Source organism: Heterodontus francisci, chromosome 42, assembly GCF_036365525.1.
Source record: "Heterodontus francisci isolate sHetFra1 chromosome 42, sHetFra1.hap1, whole genome shotgun sequence".
NCBI classification, from domain to species: Eukaryota; Metazoa; Chordata; class Chondrichthyes; order Heterodontiformes; family Heterodontidae; genus Heterodontus; species Heterodontus francisci.
This window is the reverse complement of record NC_090412.1, coordinates 22,577,653-22,594,472: the sequence shown is the minus strand read 5'-3', so window position 1 is coordinate 22,594,472 and position 16,820 is coordinate 22,577,653. Positions and strand designations below refer to the sequence as shown.

At 45.5% G+C, this 16,820-nt stretch overlaps 1 protein-coding gene across 2 annotated transcripts in view; it reads right to left on the bottom strand.

The window, feature by feature from the left end:
- mmrn2a (multimerin 2a) overlaps positions 1 to 15,247 on the bottom strand; it is a 44,485-nt gene extending 29,238 nt beyond the window's left edge. For both annotated transcript variants that reach the window (XM_068020206.1, XM_068020207.1), the window contains exons 1-3: positions 14,782 to 15,247; positions 8,255 to 8,377; positions 4,916 to 5,022 (exon numbers count right to left, since the gene is read on the bottom strand). In XM_068020206.1, the coding sequence (XP_067876307.1) occupies positions 4,916 to 5,022; positions 8,255 to 8,377; positions 14,782 to 15,107 (556 nt within the window). In that variant the 5' untranslated portion in view covers positions 15,108 to 15,247. The remainder of the gene's footprint in view (positions 1 to 4,915; positions 5,023 to 8,254; positions 8,378 to 14,781) is intronic.
- Positions 15,248 to 16,820: the final 1,573 nt, after the last annotated feature.

Sequence of the window (16,820 nt, the reverse complement as noted above, 5' to 3'; positions counted from 1 at the left end):
GAGAGGTGCTAGTGGGAGTACATTTAGAAATTGCTGCATCGATGGAAATTTAAAGGGACGAGACAATTGAAGCAGAGAGTTAGAAGAGTGGGGCAGAAACTCTTAAGGCGTTTGGAAAGGCAAAGATGACACTCGAATCCATTAGCAGCCATCACCAAGAGCAAAATGGAGAAGCAATAAAACTTAATAGGATAAGAAAACCAAGATTCAGGCAAATGACAGAGTAGCTCTGTGCCCCACTCCCTATCTGTCAATTGCTAAGATGGAGGTGCTTGTGACCTGTCCTCTGCCACCATCCCATTGCTCAGCGATGCAGAATGCCCACATGGAGCTGTCAAGGAGGTTTCAGGTGCCAGCTGACCATCAATGCCATTCGATGTGCCAGCCCTTTGCTGCAGAGGGCACAGCCCTCGCTCGCTGCTGACCCTGTGAACACAATTCCCACAGGTGGGCGTGCCTGGGCCGACAGGTAAGGACGGTGGCAGAAGTGGCCGTTCAAAGCATGCCCCCTGTTGATCACATTGCTTTGGCTTCTTTCACACCAAAGACATACTGGACTAGATTTTCACTCAGTTGTAAGTGGGATTGACCATCCATTAGAGAATTTCATGAAAATTGGGCGGTTTCTATAACAAGCAACCAGGTGAAGCCCTACCCCAGTGTGATTGAGACGCTTCCCAAGAAATGCCCAACATTATATTAAAGACATGCATTTATATAGTACCTTTCACAACCTCAGGATGTCCCAAAGTGCTTTAGTCATCAAAGTACTTATGAAGTGTAGTCCTATTGTAATGTAGGCAACACAATAGCCGACATATGCACAGAAAGCTCCCACAAAAAGCAGTGTGATCATGTCCAGATAATCTGTTTCTAGGTCAGGACACCAGGGATAACTCACCTGCTCTTCAAAAATCATGCCTTGGGATCTTTCATGTCCACCTGACAGAACACACCGATCCTTTGTTTAATGTATCCTCTGAAAGGTAGCACCTCTGATAGTGCAGCACTCCCTCAGTACTGCAGTGAAATGTCAGCCTAGAATTTGTACTCAAGTCTCTGGAGTGGGACTTGAACCAATAACCTACTGAGGTGAGAGTGTTAGGTGATTAGCCACAGCTGATACTATAGTTACTCAGGCTCACATACTTCAGTGATGTTACTAGCAAATCTTCCTTTGTGAAGAGAAGCCTCTACATGCACAAAGTGTCTGCAGGTGTGAGGGTCACGGCAGCTGGGTACTGATCCACTCTCTCTCTCTGCAAACACCTCAGATGGGGCTGGGGACAAATAAAAGTCATCTTGGAAAACTGGCACAAAGTCTCATGAGAAGCAAAGTGTCAGGAGATGAACCACACAATTCGTCACCTCTTCCAGCTCCATGTTTGACTTGAACTCCCCATATGAAGCACTAAAAGGTGGTTCGCTATATTACTGTTAGCTGATGTTTTCTTCAAATTTACCTCCAACAAAACCCCAAGAGCTGGATAGCTGAGCGGGAAAATGGGCTCCAAGGGCTAAAAATTAGTTGAGGTCCGTTTTCAGATGTCGAGGTCATGATTCGCAATCTGTCCACACCTTTTGAGGGAGGCAGCACACGAACTCCATGCTGTCTCCTCATTTCCACGATCTCAGTGTGCAGCCCTGCGCGACCCATGCTGCTGACCGGCTGCTTGCTAACAGGGGCTCTAACAGCATGTGGGGTTGACATATGTTCCAGCCTAGCCTGCAGCTCTTAAAGGCAGTCTGTCCTCCTCAAAGGGTGGCTGCACTAAATCAAAGGAGGCTGCAATGGCAGGCACATCAACCAAACATAGTGCCCTACAATCACTGACAATCTTTCCTCTCTCTTGCAGTACCAGGACGTCTTCATATTCTGAGCCCGACAGAGGAGATGAGTCCGTATTGTGGGGTTGGCTGTAATAGAGCCCATAGCATCCGGCATCACCAAGAACATTGAGGATAACGGTATGTTACTGCCTTATGTCCCTTCTCACCTTCATCCTGCTGTCTGGCATGAAGTGCAAGCTACAGATGGTCTGACCATGGGCCTCTTGCTTTTCAACCAAAACCCCATCCCTCACCCCAATACCTCTCTTCTGATTTTATGCTTCCAGATGCCCAAGAACTGCCACCTGCCCAGTGACTGCAGTGTCATGAGGAAAGAACTGCACCAGACTTCGGAGGAAGATCTGACACCAGCTAACAGACTGGCAGTGCACATAGAGTTAGGATCTGCAAGTGGCAAGTCACCGGGCACAACTGGACTGCAGCCAGGCGAGGGGAAAAGACAGTTTGTATGCCAGCTCTTCAGAGAGTGAGATTGCAGACGAGTTCTGCTGCAGGGGGCTCAGATGAGGACTTTGATGGGGTGGCATACAGCAGAATGCTGATGAGGATGCTGGGGTCATTGGCAGGCCTGCCAGACAACCTCCTGTCACCGTCAAGGAGCAAGGAGGAGACCAGCTCCAACTTGGCACAGGGCATCGCTCAGAGCTTGGAGCCCGTCCTTTCCAGTGGGGAAGTGGTGGCCAACTCCATGACAGCACTTATGGGCCCGCCCATGATGCAGCTTCCACTGAAGCAGAGGCAGAAGCTGCCCAATATCTCAGACAGAGGTCATGAGGTCTATGCTTGCTACCATGTAGACTCAGATGGCTATGGATACCTACGTTCAAAGGGGCATGCAGACTCTCTCAGCAGTCCAGAAATCTGTCCTCCAACATATTACTAGGATTGTTGAGGTGTCTCCCTGGGGCATGAACCTGCTGACCTGTCTGATGGTGACAGTATTTGTGCTCCCACCACTGCCTCCCTCCTTGCTTTTGCCTGTCAGCCAGCCAGCACAGACTGCTACCGCCCATGCGTAGGTAGTGCAGTCCAAAGCTGGGACCACAGGCCCAGAGTTGTTCAAGGTCATCCTTGAAGGCATCTGCAGTCATGGAAAACAAACACTAACAGAATGCACAATGTTGTATAATTGGATGCGTTGTTGGATAGAGATGTTAACGACAAGGCTTTTATGGGTGGTTTTTCATATAGGATGGTGGCCAAGGGGACGCTGAGATAGGGTGTCTCAGTTGGATGTGACAGTGGATTCATGGTGGTAAATGGAAGTAGTTTCATGGAAACCGGAGTGTGAGCAGGTGGTCTTGGACAGCCCGCCCGGAATTCCTTCACCTCATTCCTCTTTCTCCGGAGGTAGCCTCCAGATTCCTGGTGGCAATGGCTGCTCACTCATGATGGTGATATTATGAAAGGGGCAGCAGATCATCACAAACGTGGACACCTCCTCCAGTGTGTACTGGAGAGCCCCCACCACCTCCTGAGCAGACCAGACATCGGAAACATTCCACTAACACCCCAATGGGGGTCTGCTCCACGATTCCTGGTGACTCCAAGGGTCTCTTTAACATACATTGCCCTCCCATGGTCGGATGATGGAGGGAGGGGGTCATGTGCTACATGTACAGGGCCTTTGTCCCTGAGGAACCAGCCCCTAGTTCTCCCTAAAGTCCTGTTGATGGTGAGAACAGCAGACTTCTCAGAATGAAGGCACCGTGGCTGCTGCCAGGATAGCGGACATTCACTGACATTAGAATCTGTGCATGGTCGCATATCAACTGCATATTAATAGTGTGGTAGCCCTTGTGGTTCCTGTATTTCTGCCCGTTGATATGAGGGACTGGTAGAGCCATTTGCATGCAGTGGATGACTCCTGTACCATTGGAAATCCCATTAGCCTGGCAATGTCACATGCCCTCTTATCCTGCTTGTCCCTGCTGAGGGAGAAACAATGTATTCAGCTCTCCTGGCAATAGAAGGCCTCCATCGCCTTCCGGATGCATCAATGGATGGTGTACTGGGAGATGGAGATGATTCCCGCTCCTGCCTGCAAAGATTTGTGTGTATAGATGTTCAATGCCACTGTATTCTTTACGGCCACTGGCAGCGCCATCCTCACCCTGATGCAAGTCTCCAAGTCCGGGTCAAGGAGGTGGCACTGTCCTTTACCACCACCTTGTTGAATCTGAGTTGCCTCAGGCATTGCTCCAGGTGAGCTGGAGCGAGGAGATGTGCTCTTGCTGGGTAGGGCTTTCTGTGCAGAGCCTGCCTCCTCCTCCTCCTCCTCCATTTCTGCAGCCTTCGTTCCACTTCTCAGATCCAGAGGCACTGTAACCACAGCCCCTCATACCTCGTGCGGAGATGGGTCACCAAATCCTGTTGCCTCCCTGAATGGAAACAGCAGCTCTCCAGACCCCCTCCAAACACAATCCACAGTGACCTCCACTAACTTTGCCTGAGCAGAAGTAGGTCAAAAGCACCTCATCTGAAGTTGGTGACTGGCCCTTTAAATAACGCTAATGTAGGTTCCCTGATGCTGCCAGATGCCTGTTTAGCTGAGAGTGATTTGCACAGGCACTCAGGGCACTTGCACAGAGCAAGTTTCTGAAACGTCCGTGAAATCAGCTGGAAAGGCTGACTGATACCATGATTGGATCTCTTCTGACACTTCCTGCAATCACATGGAACACCCACATGAACGCATTTCACAGCTTGTGACATTGTGCAGGCTGTGCTGCAAGTGTCGTGCCATCTTAGGTCTTCGGAGCTCCTCAGTGCTGGTACCAGGGGCGTTAGAGTCCAGTTTGGCAGCCCAAGTGTCTCTCAGGCTGTGTCATGAACCTACTCTCCTTGTCATATCTACTCTAAACAATGCATCTGTTGCATCTCAGCCATTTCACCTCTTCACAATCACTGAATATTACACCCATCCCATCTCCCATCTATCACAGTTGGCCACAAATGACGAATTTTGTGCGCTCCCCCCACAACCCTGGGTGCTGATGCCAGATGTTGAACTCCATCAGATGCCATTAGCACTGCACTTGGGAAGCCCCTCACTGCTGCTTACCTGTGTTCTCACAATTGGATCCTGTATGTCCAGGGCAGCATTTCCAGTCCAGGGAGGTCACAATCATCTGCTTCACCTTGTATATGGGTCTAAGAGCCAGTTGGTACCTGAACAACAACAACTTGCATTTGTATAGCATCTTTAACATAGTAAAATACCCCGAGGCACTTCAGAAGCGCATTATCAAACAAAATTTGACCGTGATAGACATAGGGAGACATTCGGGCAAACGACCAAAAGCTTGGTCAAAGAGGTAGGTTTTAAGGAGTGTCTTAAAGGAGAGAGAGTTAGAGGGGTTTAGGGAGGGAATTCCAGAGCTTAAGTCCTAGGCAGCTGAGGGCACAGTTCCCAATGGTGGAGTGATTAAAATTGGGGATGCTCAAGAAGGCAGAATTTGATGAGTTCAGAGATCCTAAAACCTTGTTGGGCTGGAGGAGCTTACAGAGATAGGGAAGAGTGAGGGTATTGAGGGATTTGGAAACGAGGATGAGAATTTTAAAACTGAGGCATTGGCAAACCAGGAGCTAGTGTGGGTCAGTGAGCACAGGGGTGATGGGTGATCAGAATTTGGTACGAGTTAGAATATGGGCAGCAGTTTAGGATGACCTCAAGTTCATGTTCCTGAAAGGAGAGATCATGAGAAAGATAGGAAAGGAAAACATGGAATGAGATAAGTGAAGAAGATATAAATGTGATTGAACTCAAACTGTTCTGAAATACATGGAATATCTTTTTGCTCTTATAAACATTCATAACAAGTTCATTCCTTACCTATCTGACGCTGTTTTAGCCCCCAGAATAAGATCCTTCTGCAAGAATATAGACACCGGAATTCCTGATTCTAACTTCCATTGTCACATAAGGTCATTTCCCTAACTACACAAGGAGATGGCATCACTGGGTGCTTCACAGAGCTGCTCATACATGAGCAATTCTCCAATGAAGAAGCAGCTTTCAATAATGTTCCACAACCTAATGAGCCTTTTCCTCTGGGGAGGTTTACCCAGAGAGAGCTGGGTTGTTGAAGAGGCAAGAAATCAGCCCATGCCTATGATGCTATTCAGAGACTCCAATACATCAAAATATCTGCCTGGAAACTGCAAGGTCTGCTGAGGTTAATAGGCTTTTGGTTAATATCAGCAAAGGTTTCAGAAGGGGCAAATGAACTGAGATTGAACATTGGCTGGAAAATTCTTGTTAAACGGTGGGATGAAGTCAAATGCAGATTTCCAAACTCTTATTAAACACACACCCTTGCCTTTCTCCACACCCTTCACCCTGATAAACACAATCTCCAACTCTTTCAACAGCATCTTCTGAGGCTACAAACTCTTAGTCCACTACCTGCGTGGACATCTTCACCAATATGCTTGACATTGCCTTGTCTCCCACCCCTGCCAGTCCCCTGGGGAAACCAGCCATCCAAATAGACTCAAGTCTTAAACCTGTAAACGAAAGAGCACATCACAAACAGCTATCCTGGATATCCATTGATAGATCTGCCTCGACCCTCTCAAGTACAGTAGAAGTAAAATTATCCAATAACTCCAGGCATCCTTAAAGAGAAGATTAATTCTATACTCTTCTTTGCCATCACTGATCGTGAACATTTTCCTTTCCCCACTCTACCTTTACATCTGATTTTAAATATGAGCACCTCACTTAAAAACCAAGATCATCTGCTCAGTTACTCCCATCTCTTCATTCCCAAACCCCCTCCGTCCCACTACACACACACACACACGGCTTCTTCTCTATCTCCCCACTTCACCCAGTCCTCATTTGACTCAATTCCTTCCAGAAAGCCCATCACCTACTCTCTCAATCCTCTTCCAGCTCAGCTCCTGAACACCAAACTTCCCCATATTAACCCAACACTTGCCAACATTGCCAATCTCAGGCGGCACAGTGACGCAGTGGTTAGCACCGCAGCCTCACAGCTCCAGTGACCCGGGTTCAATTCCGGGTACTGCCTGTGTGGAGTTTGTAAGTTCTCCCTATGTCTGCGTGGGTTTCATCCGGGTGCTCCGGTTTCCTCCCACATGCCAAAGACTTGCAGGTTGATAGGTAAATTGGCCATTAGAAATTGCCCCTAGTATAGGCAGGTGGTAGGGAAAATATAGGGACAGGTGGGGATGTGGTAGGAATATGGGATTAGTGTAGGATTAGTATAAATGGGTGGTTGATGGTCGGCACAGACTCGGTGGGCCGAAAGGCCTGTTTCAGTGCTGTATCTCTAAAACTATCTCCCTATCTGCAGATGTTGTACCTTCCACTATGAAAACTGTGTGCAATATTGTGCTCCTGGAGAAAAACATCTTTTGACATCTCTACTGTAGCAGACCCTTTGTCCCCAAGGTCCTTGACCACATCACTGCCACCCCATTATGTTGTTGTCAAGTTCACAACTCCATATTCAGGTCCTTCCAAAGAGGCCACAACATCAAAAGCATTGTGGTCAAAGTCACCAATGGCATCCTTTGTCACTGCAATCATGACTTATATCCCTCCTCAACTTCTCTGTCTCTTCCTCATTTTTCTCTGAAGCATCACTATTTCATGGTTCTCCTACAACCTGTCCCAGTACATTCTTCAAGTGTTTTCTCCTCACTTATTTGTAAAGTCATCTCTAGAGTGCCCCAGGACATCACCCTTGATGCATCATCTTCATGCAATGCAATGGCTGCATTGTCCACAAGCATGGAGTCAGATTCCAATAACATCAACTTCTACCTTTCGCTTGCAGTACTAACAAGTCCTGAATGAGTCAATAGTACTCAAGTTCAACATGGACAAAATGGAAACCACCTTGTTTGGTTCTCACTAGGTCCTACACACCTCTGACCCCCACTCCATCAACCTTCCTGGCTGCCTGATGGATTCATTGGTGCACAGCCATATTATAATCAGCCTTAAGTTGCACTTTCAACCCTATTTCTGCTGTGTCACTGAAACTACCTTCCAAACAATGGGGCCTGTACCTCTGCCCCTAAACTGCTGAAACCCTCAATCATTCCACCACCATTTCTTAAATGTGTCCTCTACCCTCCACCCTTCACAAAGTTCATCTGATCCAGAACTCTACAGCCCAGGTCCTCTCTCGCACAAACTTCAATAGATAGATCATTGCTGACTTCCACTGACTCCTGTGCCACAAGGAACTGCTTTCAAGATTCTCATCATTTTCAACTTCTGGAACAGCCCACCCTCCCGATTTGATAATTTCCAGCTAGAAGTCTTGTTCAATGCAATTCCTTGAGAGATCAAATAGACTGTTTTCTCTACAGTGTCTAGTAACAGATTTGCTGCGTACAGTGTGATATCTCGATTGCTACTTACCCGACGTTTTGGCAGTTAACCATCCCATTCAAACAAGGCTCCACCGACCTTCGGACGAACTGTTCTACTCCACATGAAACCACAGCAGTGGACAATCTGGATTTCACAAATGCACACCAATTCCTTAAACAAGAGGAGGAAAAGAAGTTTCATGACTACAAATCCTGGGTATATTTATGAAAATGGCTGTCCTCTGTACCTTTTTAATCAATAATGACGAATATTTAAATACTACAATCAGTAAACAAAACGGTAAGTTTTTAAGTATTTTAACAGTCATCGGAGAGAAGCTGAGATTCTAAAAGCTGCAGAACAGAGGATGAGGATACAATAGGTGATATTTTCAAAGACTGATTTCTCCTGGTGTTCCCAAGGGATGACTAAGAGTTGATAAAATAAGAAGAATTAATGATTTATATAAAATGTTATACAAATCTGAGTACAAAAGAGACAAGGATGTGACTTGTGTAGCAGCTGATGGCAGTCACAAGGGCGTTGATGAATACTAGGAAGGTATGGCAAAACTGGACAGTCAAAGACAGTGACCAAACAGATACAGCTATTTACAAGTCTATTCGTCTTGCTACAACCCACGCAAAGTAGTGGAATTGATCATCAAGAGTAGATTTAAGGATAATCGAGTGAACATGGATTTAAAAGGGGCCCTTCCTGTTCAGCCAATGTCCTTGACTTTTATTTTGAGGAATTGATCTCCCAAGTGGATTGTGAAAAGTCCTCTTGTACCTAGACTTCCAAAAAGTATTCATCAACGTCCTGCATAAAGGGCTTAAGCCCAAAAGTTGTGAAAATTTAGGATAAATCTTGGGAATGGATAAAAAATTTGTTGAGGGATAGAAAACAATGGGTACTGGTTAATTGGGTTATATCTCGATTTTGTGGGGGGGTGGGGTGGCGGAGGGCGCAATTGCTGAGTGGGTTGTGTCAGGGATTGATATTGGGACTGCTACTGTTTTGGATTTACGTTGATGGCCTGGATTCAGCCACTCGGGCAAACTAGTCAAGTTTTTAAGATGATGCAGAACTAGGAGGGCAGCTGATTCTGTGGAGGCAAAACAAGTTGGGAAAGATTTTCATGTGAACAGCAAGTTAAATTTAAAATGGCCACATATGAAATACTGAACTTAGGAAGAGAAATTGGACAACAGATGTAATTCATGAATGGAGCTGAATAGCAAAGGATGAATTTAAAAGAGATCTAGGAGTCTCAGGAGACTAAGCATGGCAGACAGCAATCAATCAATCCAGCAGAATGTTAAACTACATAGGCAAACAGTAGAGTTAAAGTTGCCAACTCTCCAGGATTGTCCTGGACAAGCAAGCAATTAGGAAGGCAAATGGCACATTGGCCTTTATTGAAAAGGGATTGGAGTACAGGAATAAGGAAGTCTTGGTTTTGGTGAGACCACATCTGGAGTACTGTGTGCAGTTTTGGTCTCCGCATTTAAGAAAGGATATACTTGCATTGGAGGCAGTACAGTGAAGGTTCACTAAATTGGTCCCTGGGATGGCGGTGGTGGGGGGGGGGTGGGGTTGTCCTAAGATGAGAGGCTAAGTAAATTGGTGCTGTATTCTCTGGAATTTAGAAGGATGAGAGATGATCTCATTGAAACATCTAAGATTCTAAAGGGGCTGGATAGGGTAGACACTGAGAGGTTGCTTCTGGTCAGGGAATCTAAAGTATGGGGGCACAGTCTCGGGATAAGGGATCAATCATTCAGGACTGAGATGAGGAGAAATTACTTCACTCAATGGTTGCGAATCTTTGAAATTCTCCATCATTGAATACATTGAAGGCTGGGATAGACAGATTTTTGGTCTCTCAGGAAATCAAGAGATATGGCGAGCGGGTGAGAAAATGGAGTTGAATCCCAAGATCAGCCAAGATCGTATTGAATGGCGGAGCAGGCTCGATGGGCCATATGGTCTACTCCTGCTCCTATTTCTTGTGTTCTTGTGTTATAGACTCTCCAGGAATTAAAGATGAATCTCCAGGGCACTGCAGCAATCATAGCAGCATTAAAAAGAGTGTTTTTCATTTATTCATAGAATTCTGTTTATTAGTTATAAAAAGATTGGAGAAAGGCTCCACTGTTGCAACCCTGGGTTTAATCTATTGTTAAGTGTGATGCGTTTTAAGATCTATGACCTGTTCACCAGGTATAGGGTGTAACATAGGATAAAGGCACACTTACAGTCTATTTCAGTGCCTTACATGCTAGTTATAAGGTATAGTATGTAGGACAGCTGAATGCCTTTGGATTCCTCTCACCCCGGATACAGCAGAAGCTGTGAAATATATTTCCATTAGCACTAACTGCAGAGTCATCTCTTACAGATAGCAACTAAACTGTCTCATTTGGGAGTGTGAACAGTGAGCTGTCGCAACAAGGGATGTGTGAGGTGCCTCCCACTGATATACAAATCAGGGAAAGTTCAAAGAAATCTAATGTAGAAGTAGTTCTGATCCGATTCAGAGACAATATTGACATGACTGATGAGACTAGTCAGATGATTGAGGGCGGCACAGTGGCGCAGTGGTTAGCACCGCAGCCTCACAGCTCCAGGGACCAGGGTTTGATTCCGGGTACTGCCTGTGTGGAGTTTGCAAGTTCTCCCTGTGTCTGCGTGGGTTTTCTCCGGGTGCTCCGGTTTCCTCCCACAAGCCAAAAGACTTGCAGGTTGATAGGCAAATTGGCCATTATAAATTGTCACTAGTATAGGTAGGTGGTAGGGAAATATAGGGACAGGTGGGGATGTTTGGTAGGAATATGGGATTAGTGTAGGATTAGTATAAATGGGTGGTTGATGTTCGGCACAGACTCGGTGGGCCGAAGGGCCTGTTTCAGTGCTGTATCTCTAATCTAATCAATGATGTAACAACTGTCACTATCTCGCTCAGGGGAACAGTTCCAAGAAATGAGATTGTTATAATAGTGCAGCAATTGTACAGGCAGATCCTCACTCTGAATCTAACTAGTGCTGCAGCTCGGCTACGAGTGCTTTTTGGGGGATTTATCCTATACGTTACCCACACTATATCTAAACCGGAACTGTCTAGTGGTGAGACATAGTCCAAAAAGGTGGAAAATGCTCTCTCCTGAAGACCTCAGTAATTCATCAAGATATACAGAGGTGCAAAAAAATAGTCAGTGTGGGGAGGATAGGGAACTAAACAGGAAATTTTATTCAGAAAAACAAATTCCTTTATTTTTCCTAGCGAGGTCCTGGGAGGGGGAAAGATTCTTTCCTTACACTTTTCATTAAACCTGTTGCAGGAGTTGCATCTTAAAGTCATAGAGCCATTACGACACAGAAAGAGGCCATTTGGCCCATCAAGTTCATGCCAACTCACTGTATCGCAATTTTGTCTGACTTTTATGAGCTGCTGATCTGAGAGTGGATGAGGGTGGCACTTGCACCAAAGCTACCGATCCAGCTGGGTTCACACAATGAATGACTTTTAACTGATTCATGGAATGTCGTACAGTGTGGGTTGTGAGATGGGATGTGTAGTGAGGTTTCAGGAAAGGAGAGATGCAGTAGGGGTGGAGTGAACTGCCAGAGTTTTTGGGTGTATCAGAGAACATTCCTTGACATGGTGTTCCCAACTCACTCTTTTAACATTTTACACAAACAAACTGCGGCAGTGAATTGCAGCACTTGTATTCTCAACATTGAACCTTGCATCACTCCCTCTCTTTCGTTCTGTCTTCCATCTCCTTCCAGTGACTGAGGTCTGTTTACAGGCCTATGCTAGGCTTCCCTTGCCTGGTAGCCTCTAAAGCTCGTAATGTTCCCATTATTTGACCCTGTGGATTTACATAGGTTTTTAGGACTTCTTTCTATTCCCATTTCCAAAGCTTTGGAGGGTTTAGTTAGGTTTTACGTTGTATGTCTGCCCCTCACCTGGTGATTTCAACACTGGGATGGGATTTGAGTAACCCAGAGGTAAAGTGTTCAGACCAAAGACAAATCTGAAGAGAAGGGGGTACAAGTACCAGCAATTTCACCAAAGCCATTCTGATGACTCCTCTTTGGCCCATCAAAGATCATCAGTGAGGGTGACCTGTCTTGACTCTCTGGTTTGGTTCCAGCCAATAGGGTCAGTCCCACACTTGCAAAACAGGACCTAATAGTTGAGCAGCCAGTTCAGCAGCTCTGGTTGGACGTATTCCTGGAGATTTCATCACATGGCCTCCAACCGCCCCGCCTGGTCAAACAGCCTTTTTCCAATCTCCAATACTATTATAACTAATAAGCAAGATTTATTTTTTAGTTTCCCTATGATATTTCTCATATCAATGTCCAGGAGGTTAATCTTTCATTCCTGGAAGCATCAGGAAAAACCTGGAGGGTCGGCAACTCCTATTGGGCAAACAGCTCCTTCAGTGGCTCCTTGTGCAATTAATAGAGCACGCAATCTAACGGCCTAAAGATTGCAACCTATAAATAGTAAAATCAGTTTAAATTGATGTAAATACGTGAAGGAAATCTCCCCTCTGCCTAGGACAGAATCTTGCTGCTTGCTGGACCCACCCATGGTGGGTGAAAACAGAAGCTCAGTGCAGGAAGGGGCAGAGACTTTTTTGTCTTTTTTTATCGCAGCGTCTATTCACTGCTGATTTTTGGGGTTTTCTGTTTTTTGCTGTGATTTGCTGAGAAACCAGTGAGGCATGTGTGGTGAGAGACAAACGCAACCTCAAATTGTCTTCAAAAAGCCGATTATATCTGAAGATGTCACAAAAGTTCAGCAGAGCAGGAAAATTGTACAAGGACAGATCTGAATGGTGGAACTCAAAGTACAAACCTTCAGCCTAGCCTAGTATCTCACTGCAAGCTTCAGAGTCCTGTCCTGTTAGCAGAAGCATTTAGACTAAAGATGGAGGTTGGTTTTAAAGTGCCCCATTCATAATATTTCGCAGTTAATGTGCTAAAAGATGAAAGAAGACCTGCCAGGGTAATTAGCGGGCAGCAGATTGGCGTTGCTCAAACCTGCCACATCGATCTGCACACTCAACTGGCAAAGTTCTGCCTACTTTTGGAAATGCAGAATTGTACTGTGCCATACTCTGAAAATTATAAAATGGTTTAAGTACAGGAAGTGGCCATTTGGCCCATCGTGTCTGTGCCAGCTCTCTGCAAGAGCAACTCAGCTAATCCCACTCCCTTGCCCTTTCCCCGTACCCCTGCAAATTTTTTCTCTTCAGGGGTTTACCCAACTCCCTTTTGAAAGGCACGATTGAACCTGCCTCCACCACACACACAAGCAGTGCATTCCATGATCCTAACCACTCGCTGCTGTTCCATGGGAAAGGAGATGAAAATGTTGACTGCGCTGAGGGGAGCTGACTTCACAAGCTCAGGATCAGATTGAAGCCAGTTACAGAGCTTTACCATCTGCTGCAAGGATACTTGTAGCCAACTTGCATCATCGGCAATGCCAATGACAGTCAAGATCACCACTGCTATTTCCTGCCACCGCCTCCTCCCATGCTGGCATAGGGAAACACTGCCAACTATAGGAACTGCCTGCGTCTCTCCTTCAAGATTAATGTGAGCTGGTAGATTGGAGCAGTCTGGAAGGTGATTCAGCAACACCCAACCCCTGAAAAAGTCATGTGTGTTTGGGGATCACTGCATATCTGGAGGTCCCCAGTCTCGTGCAAAGTTATACTTTCCGCTACGGTGAACGAAACTGTTGTGAGACATGCCTGTGCTGTCCCTTTAAAACGTTACAGGAGACGGGAGCACTCGCTCTCCCCCCAAGATTTATCTCCTGTGAAGACCCTGGGTTCAGTTCTTACTGGAACCAGCGACCTACTGACGCGGATTCTTCATGTGAGAGGCTTGTTAGTGAGTCACAGTGATGACAGGTACCACAGCCTAGCTCAGTGCTGTCCTTGGGCTCAACATGCACATGAACGCACATACCCGCAGTCATAAAAACACACACTGTCATATACACACACAGACATTCTCACACAAATATATACACGTGCACACACACACATATATACACGTGCAAACACACACATATATACACATACAGACGTGCGCACATGCATGCACACACATATACACGCATGTGGACACACACACTCCAACAGGACTCAATGTACAACAGTCTGGGGCAGGGATCTTAGCCGATTTAAGCATCGCAATTGCCACCCCATCTGAGAGCTAACTCAGCCCAGACAAAGCATCGAACCCTGTGCCCTTTCTGATCCATATGGCACAGTCTCACACCGAGCAAGTGATCAGTGATGGAAATGGCTAGCATTTTCACAATTTAAGAACCTGCAGGCATTTTGCCCCATTACCACATTGCTAACCTCTGTGGCTAGTCTGAGGATTGTTCACTCATGCTGAACTCCCTGAATTGGATTGGCAGCCAGTCGTTCAATATTAAGAGAACTTTGTTAAACACAATTCTATTCTGCAAGAATCTCTTACAAAGGTCGTTAGGAATGCACTACATTGAAGGATATTTCTTTTGTTTCACTTGCCTTCCTGATGGAGGTTTTAAGGGTGCTTGTGCACTGGTAACCACAGTCTGTGTTAGCCTCTTGGAAGAATCAGTAGTTCGCACATAGGAGAATGGCATGTTGGTTCCTTGGACCACCTCATAGCCCCAGCCATCCAGCTCAGTGTCAGCACGGCCCTCAACATTCTCAAAGTGTTGGACAGGATCAGTCCCTCGATGCCTGTCCAATTCAGCCTCATCTCTGAAGAAATCCATGTGACCACTGTCTGCATAATCAGGATTCTCCAAACGTTTCATCAAGCAGACCAGTCTCAGACATAAGAAAATGACCAGGAATCGGAATGTCATTTTTCTCTCTGTTCAAGAAATTGATTCTTTCCCTGCTGAATGTAGCAGAAATGACTGATGGATTTCTGCAAACTGCCTTTTTTTTTTGTTGCTCTGTGAAAATCTCAAACAAAGAAGGAGAAAAAAAAACTTCCAAACCCTCCCAGTCTACGTGGGAAATGTCAAAAGGCGAGGAACAATGCAGCCCAGCATTCCTGTGAAGGTTTGAGCTGGCACCAAGATTGGACAATGGATCAAGGAAACAGTTTGTTAGGCCAATTCCTAATTTTACCAAGGGACAGGAACAAAGTGGAAGGTTCTTATCAGCAAACTCAGCACAGGAAGAGGAAGCCTCCAACAGTGAAAAACTAATAAATAGAAAGTATATTTCTAAAGTGTGTTGTAACTCAAATGGGCAGGCAAACAACTTATACACAACCAACTTTAAAAGTCTCCTCGATTCCACTGATACAAAACACATTTGTTTTTCTTTGTATTATTTTTAGCTCTGGCCTCGCCAGTTTAAAAAAAAAATTTGTTCTCAGAACATGGCTGTCGCTGGCAAGGCCTCGATTAATTTTCCAACCCCAGATGGTGATGGGCCTCCAGTTGTCATTACTGACTGGCGGATTAGCTTGCTCGGCCACTTCATAGCACTTCAAGCATCAACTACTTAGTTGTAGAACTGAAGTCACATTTGGTCCAGACTGGGTCATCAGTCCAGTCAGCGAAGGGCATTAGTCAGTCAACCAGTTGATTTTTACAACATTCCGGTAGGTTCTTATTTTTTGCCGTCAAAAACTACCAGATTTATTATGGAATGGCCCAAGATGGCATTGATGCACAAATCACACCGTAATTTATGTTACTTTCTGCATTGAGCTTGCCAAAGGGAATTTGCACTCAAATATCCTCTGAATCTCAGTTTCCCACATAAGACCATATACAATCCACCCTCTTCTGGATTTTAGACCATCCACTTAATATCCTGAGGAAGAACATTAATGTTCTCTGATGCCCAAAGATAATCAAAGAAATTTTCATGCTGAGTTATTGAGCCATTTGCTCAACCCCGAGCAGCCAAGGAGCCAATGATCCTGTAGATTGATTACCAGAGTCTGATCTATTCCTATAACTCTCTCGCCATTCTCAGCCAGATAATTATTCAGCTGATTTTTGAAAGATTTAATCAATAACAAAAGGATGCTTTGTTTCCTCCCTGGTGTTAGGGGAAGGAGCATTTTGGAAAGACTGAAGATCATGGAAGGAGAGGAAGGCTAGACAGTCATCAGGTTCCACATGGGAGCCAATGATACAGGAAAGAAAAGACCTGAAGTCCTGAAAAAGGAATTCAGGAGATTATGAAGCGGGTTCAGGTGCAGGACTTCCCTGGATTATAGAGAATGATAGGACAATCAAAGGAGTGGCGTCAGTTTTCCATTTATGAAGCATTGGCACCAGTTCCAACAAGGACAAACGTTATTCCACAGGAAGGGAGCTAATGAATGACAAAACCAATAAATACAAACATATGAATTAGGAGTAGGCCACTCGGCCCCTGGAGCCTACTCCGCCAATCAATAAGATCATGGCTGATCTGATTGTAACCTCAAATCCACATTCCCACCTACCCTTGATAACCTTTCACCCCCTTGCTTATCAAGAATCTATCTACCTCTGCCTTAAAAATATTTAAAGACTCTGCTTCCACCGCCTTTTGAGGAAGAGAATTCC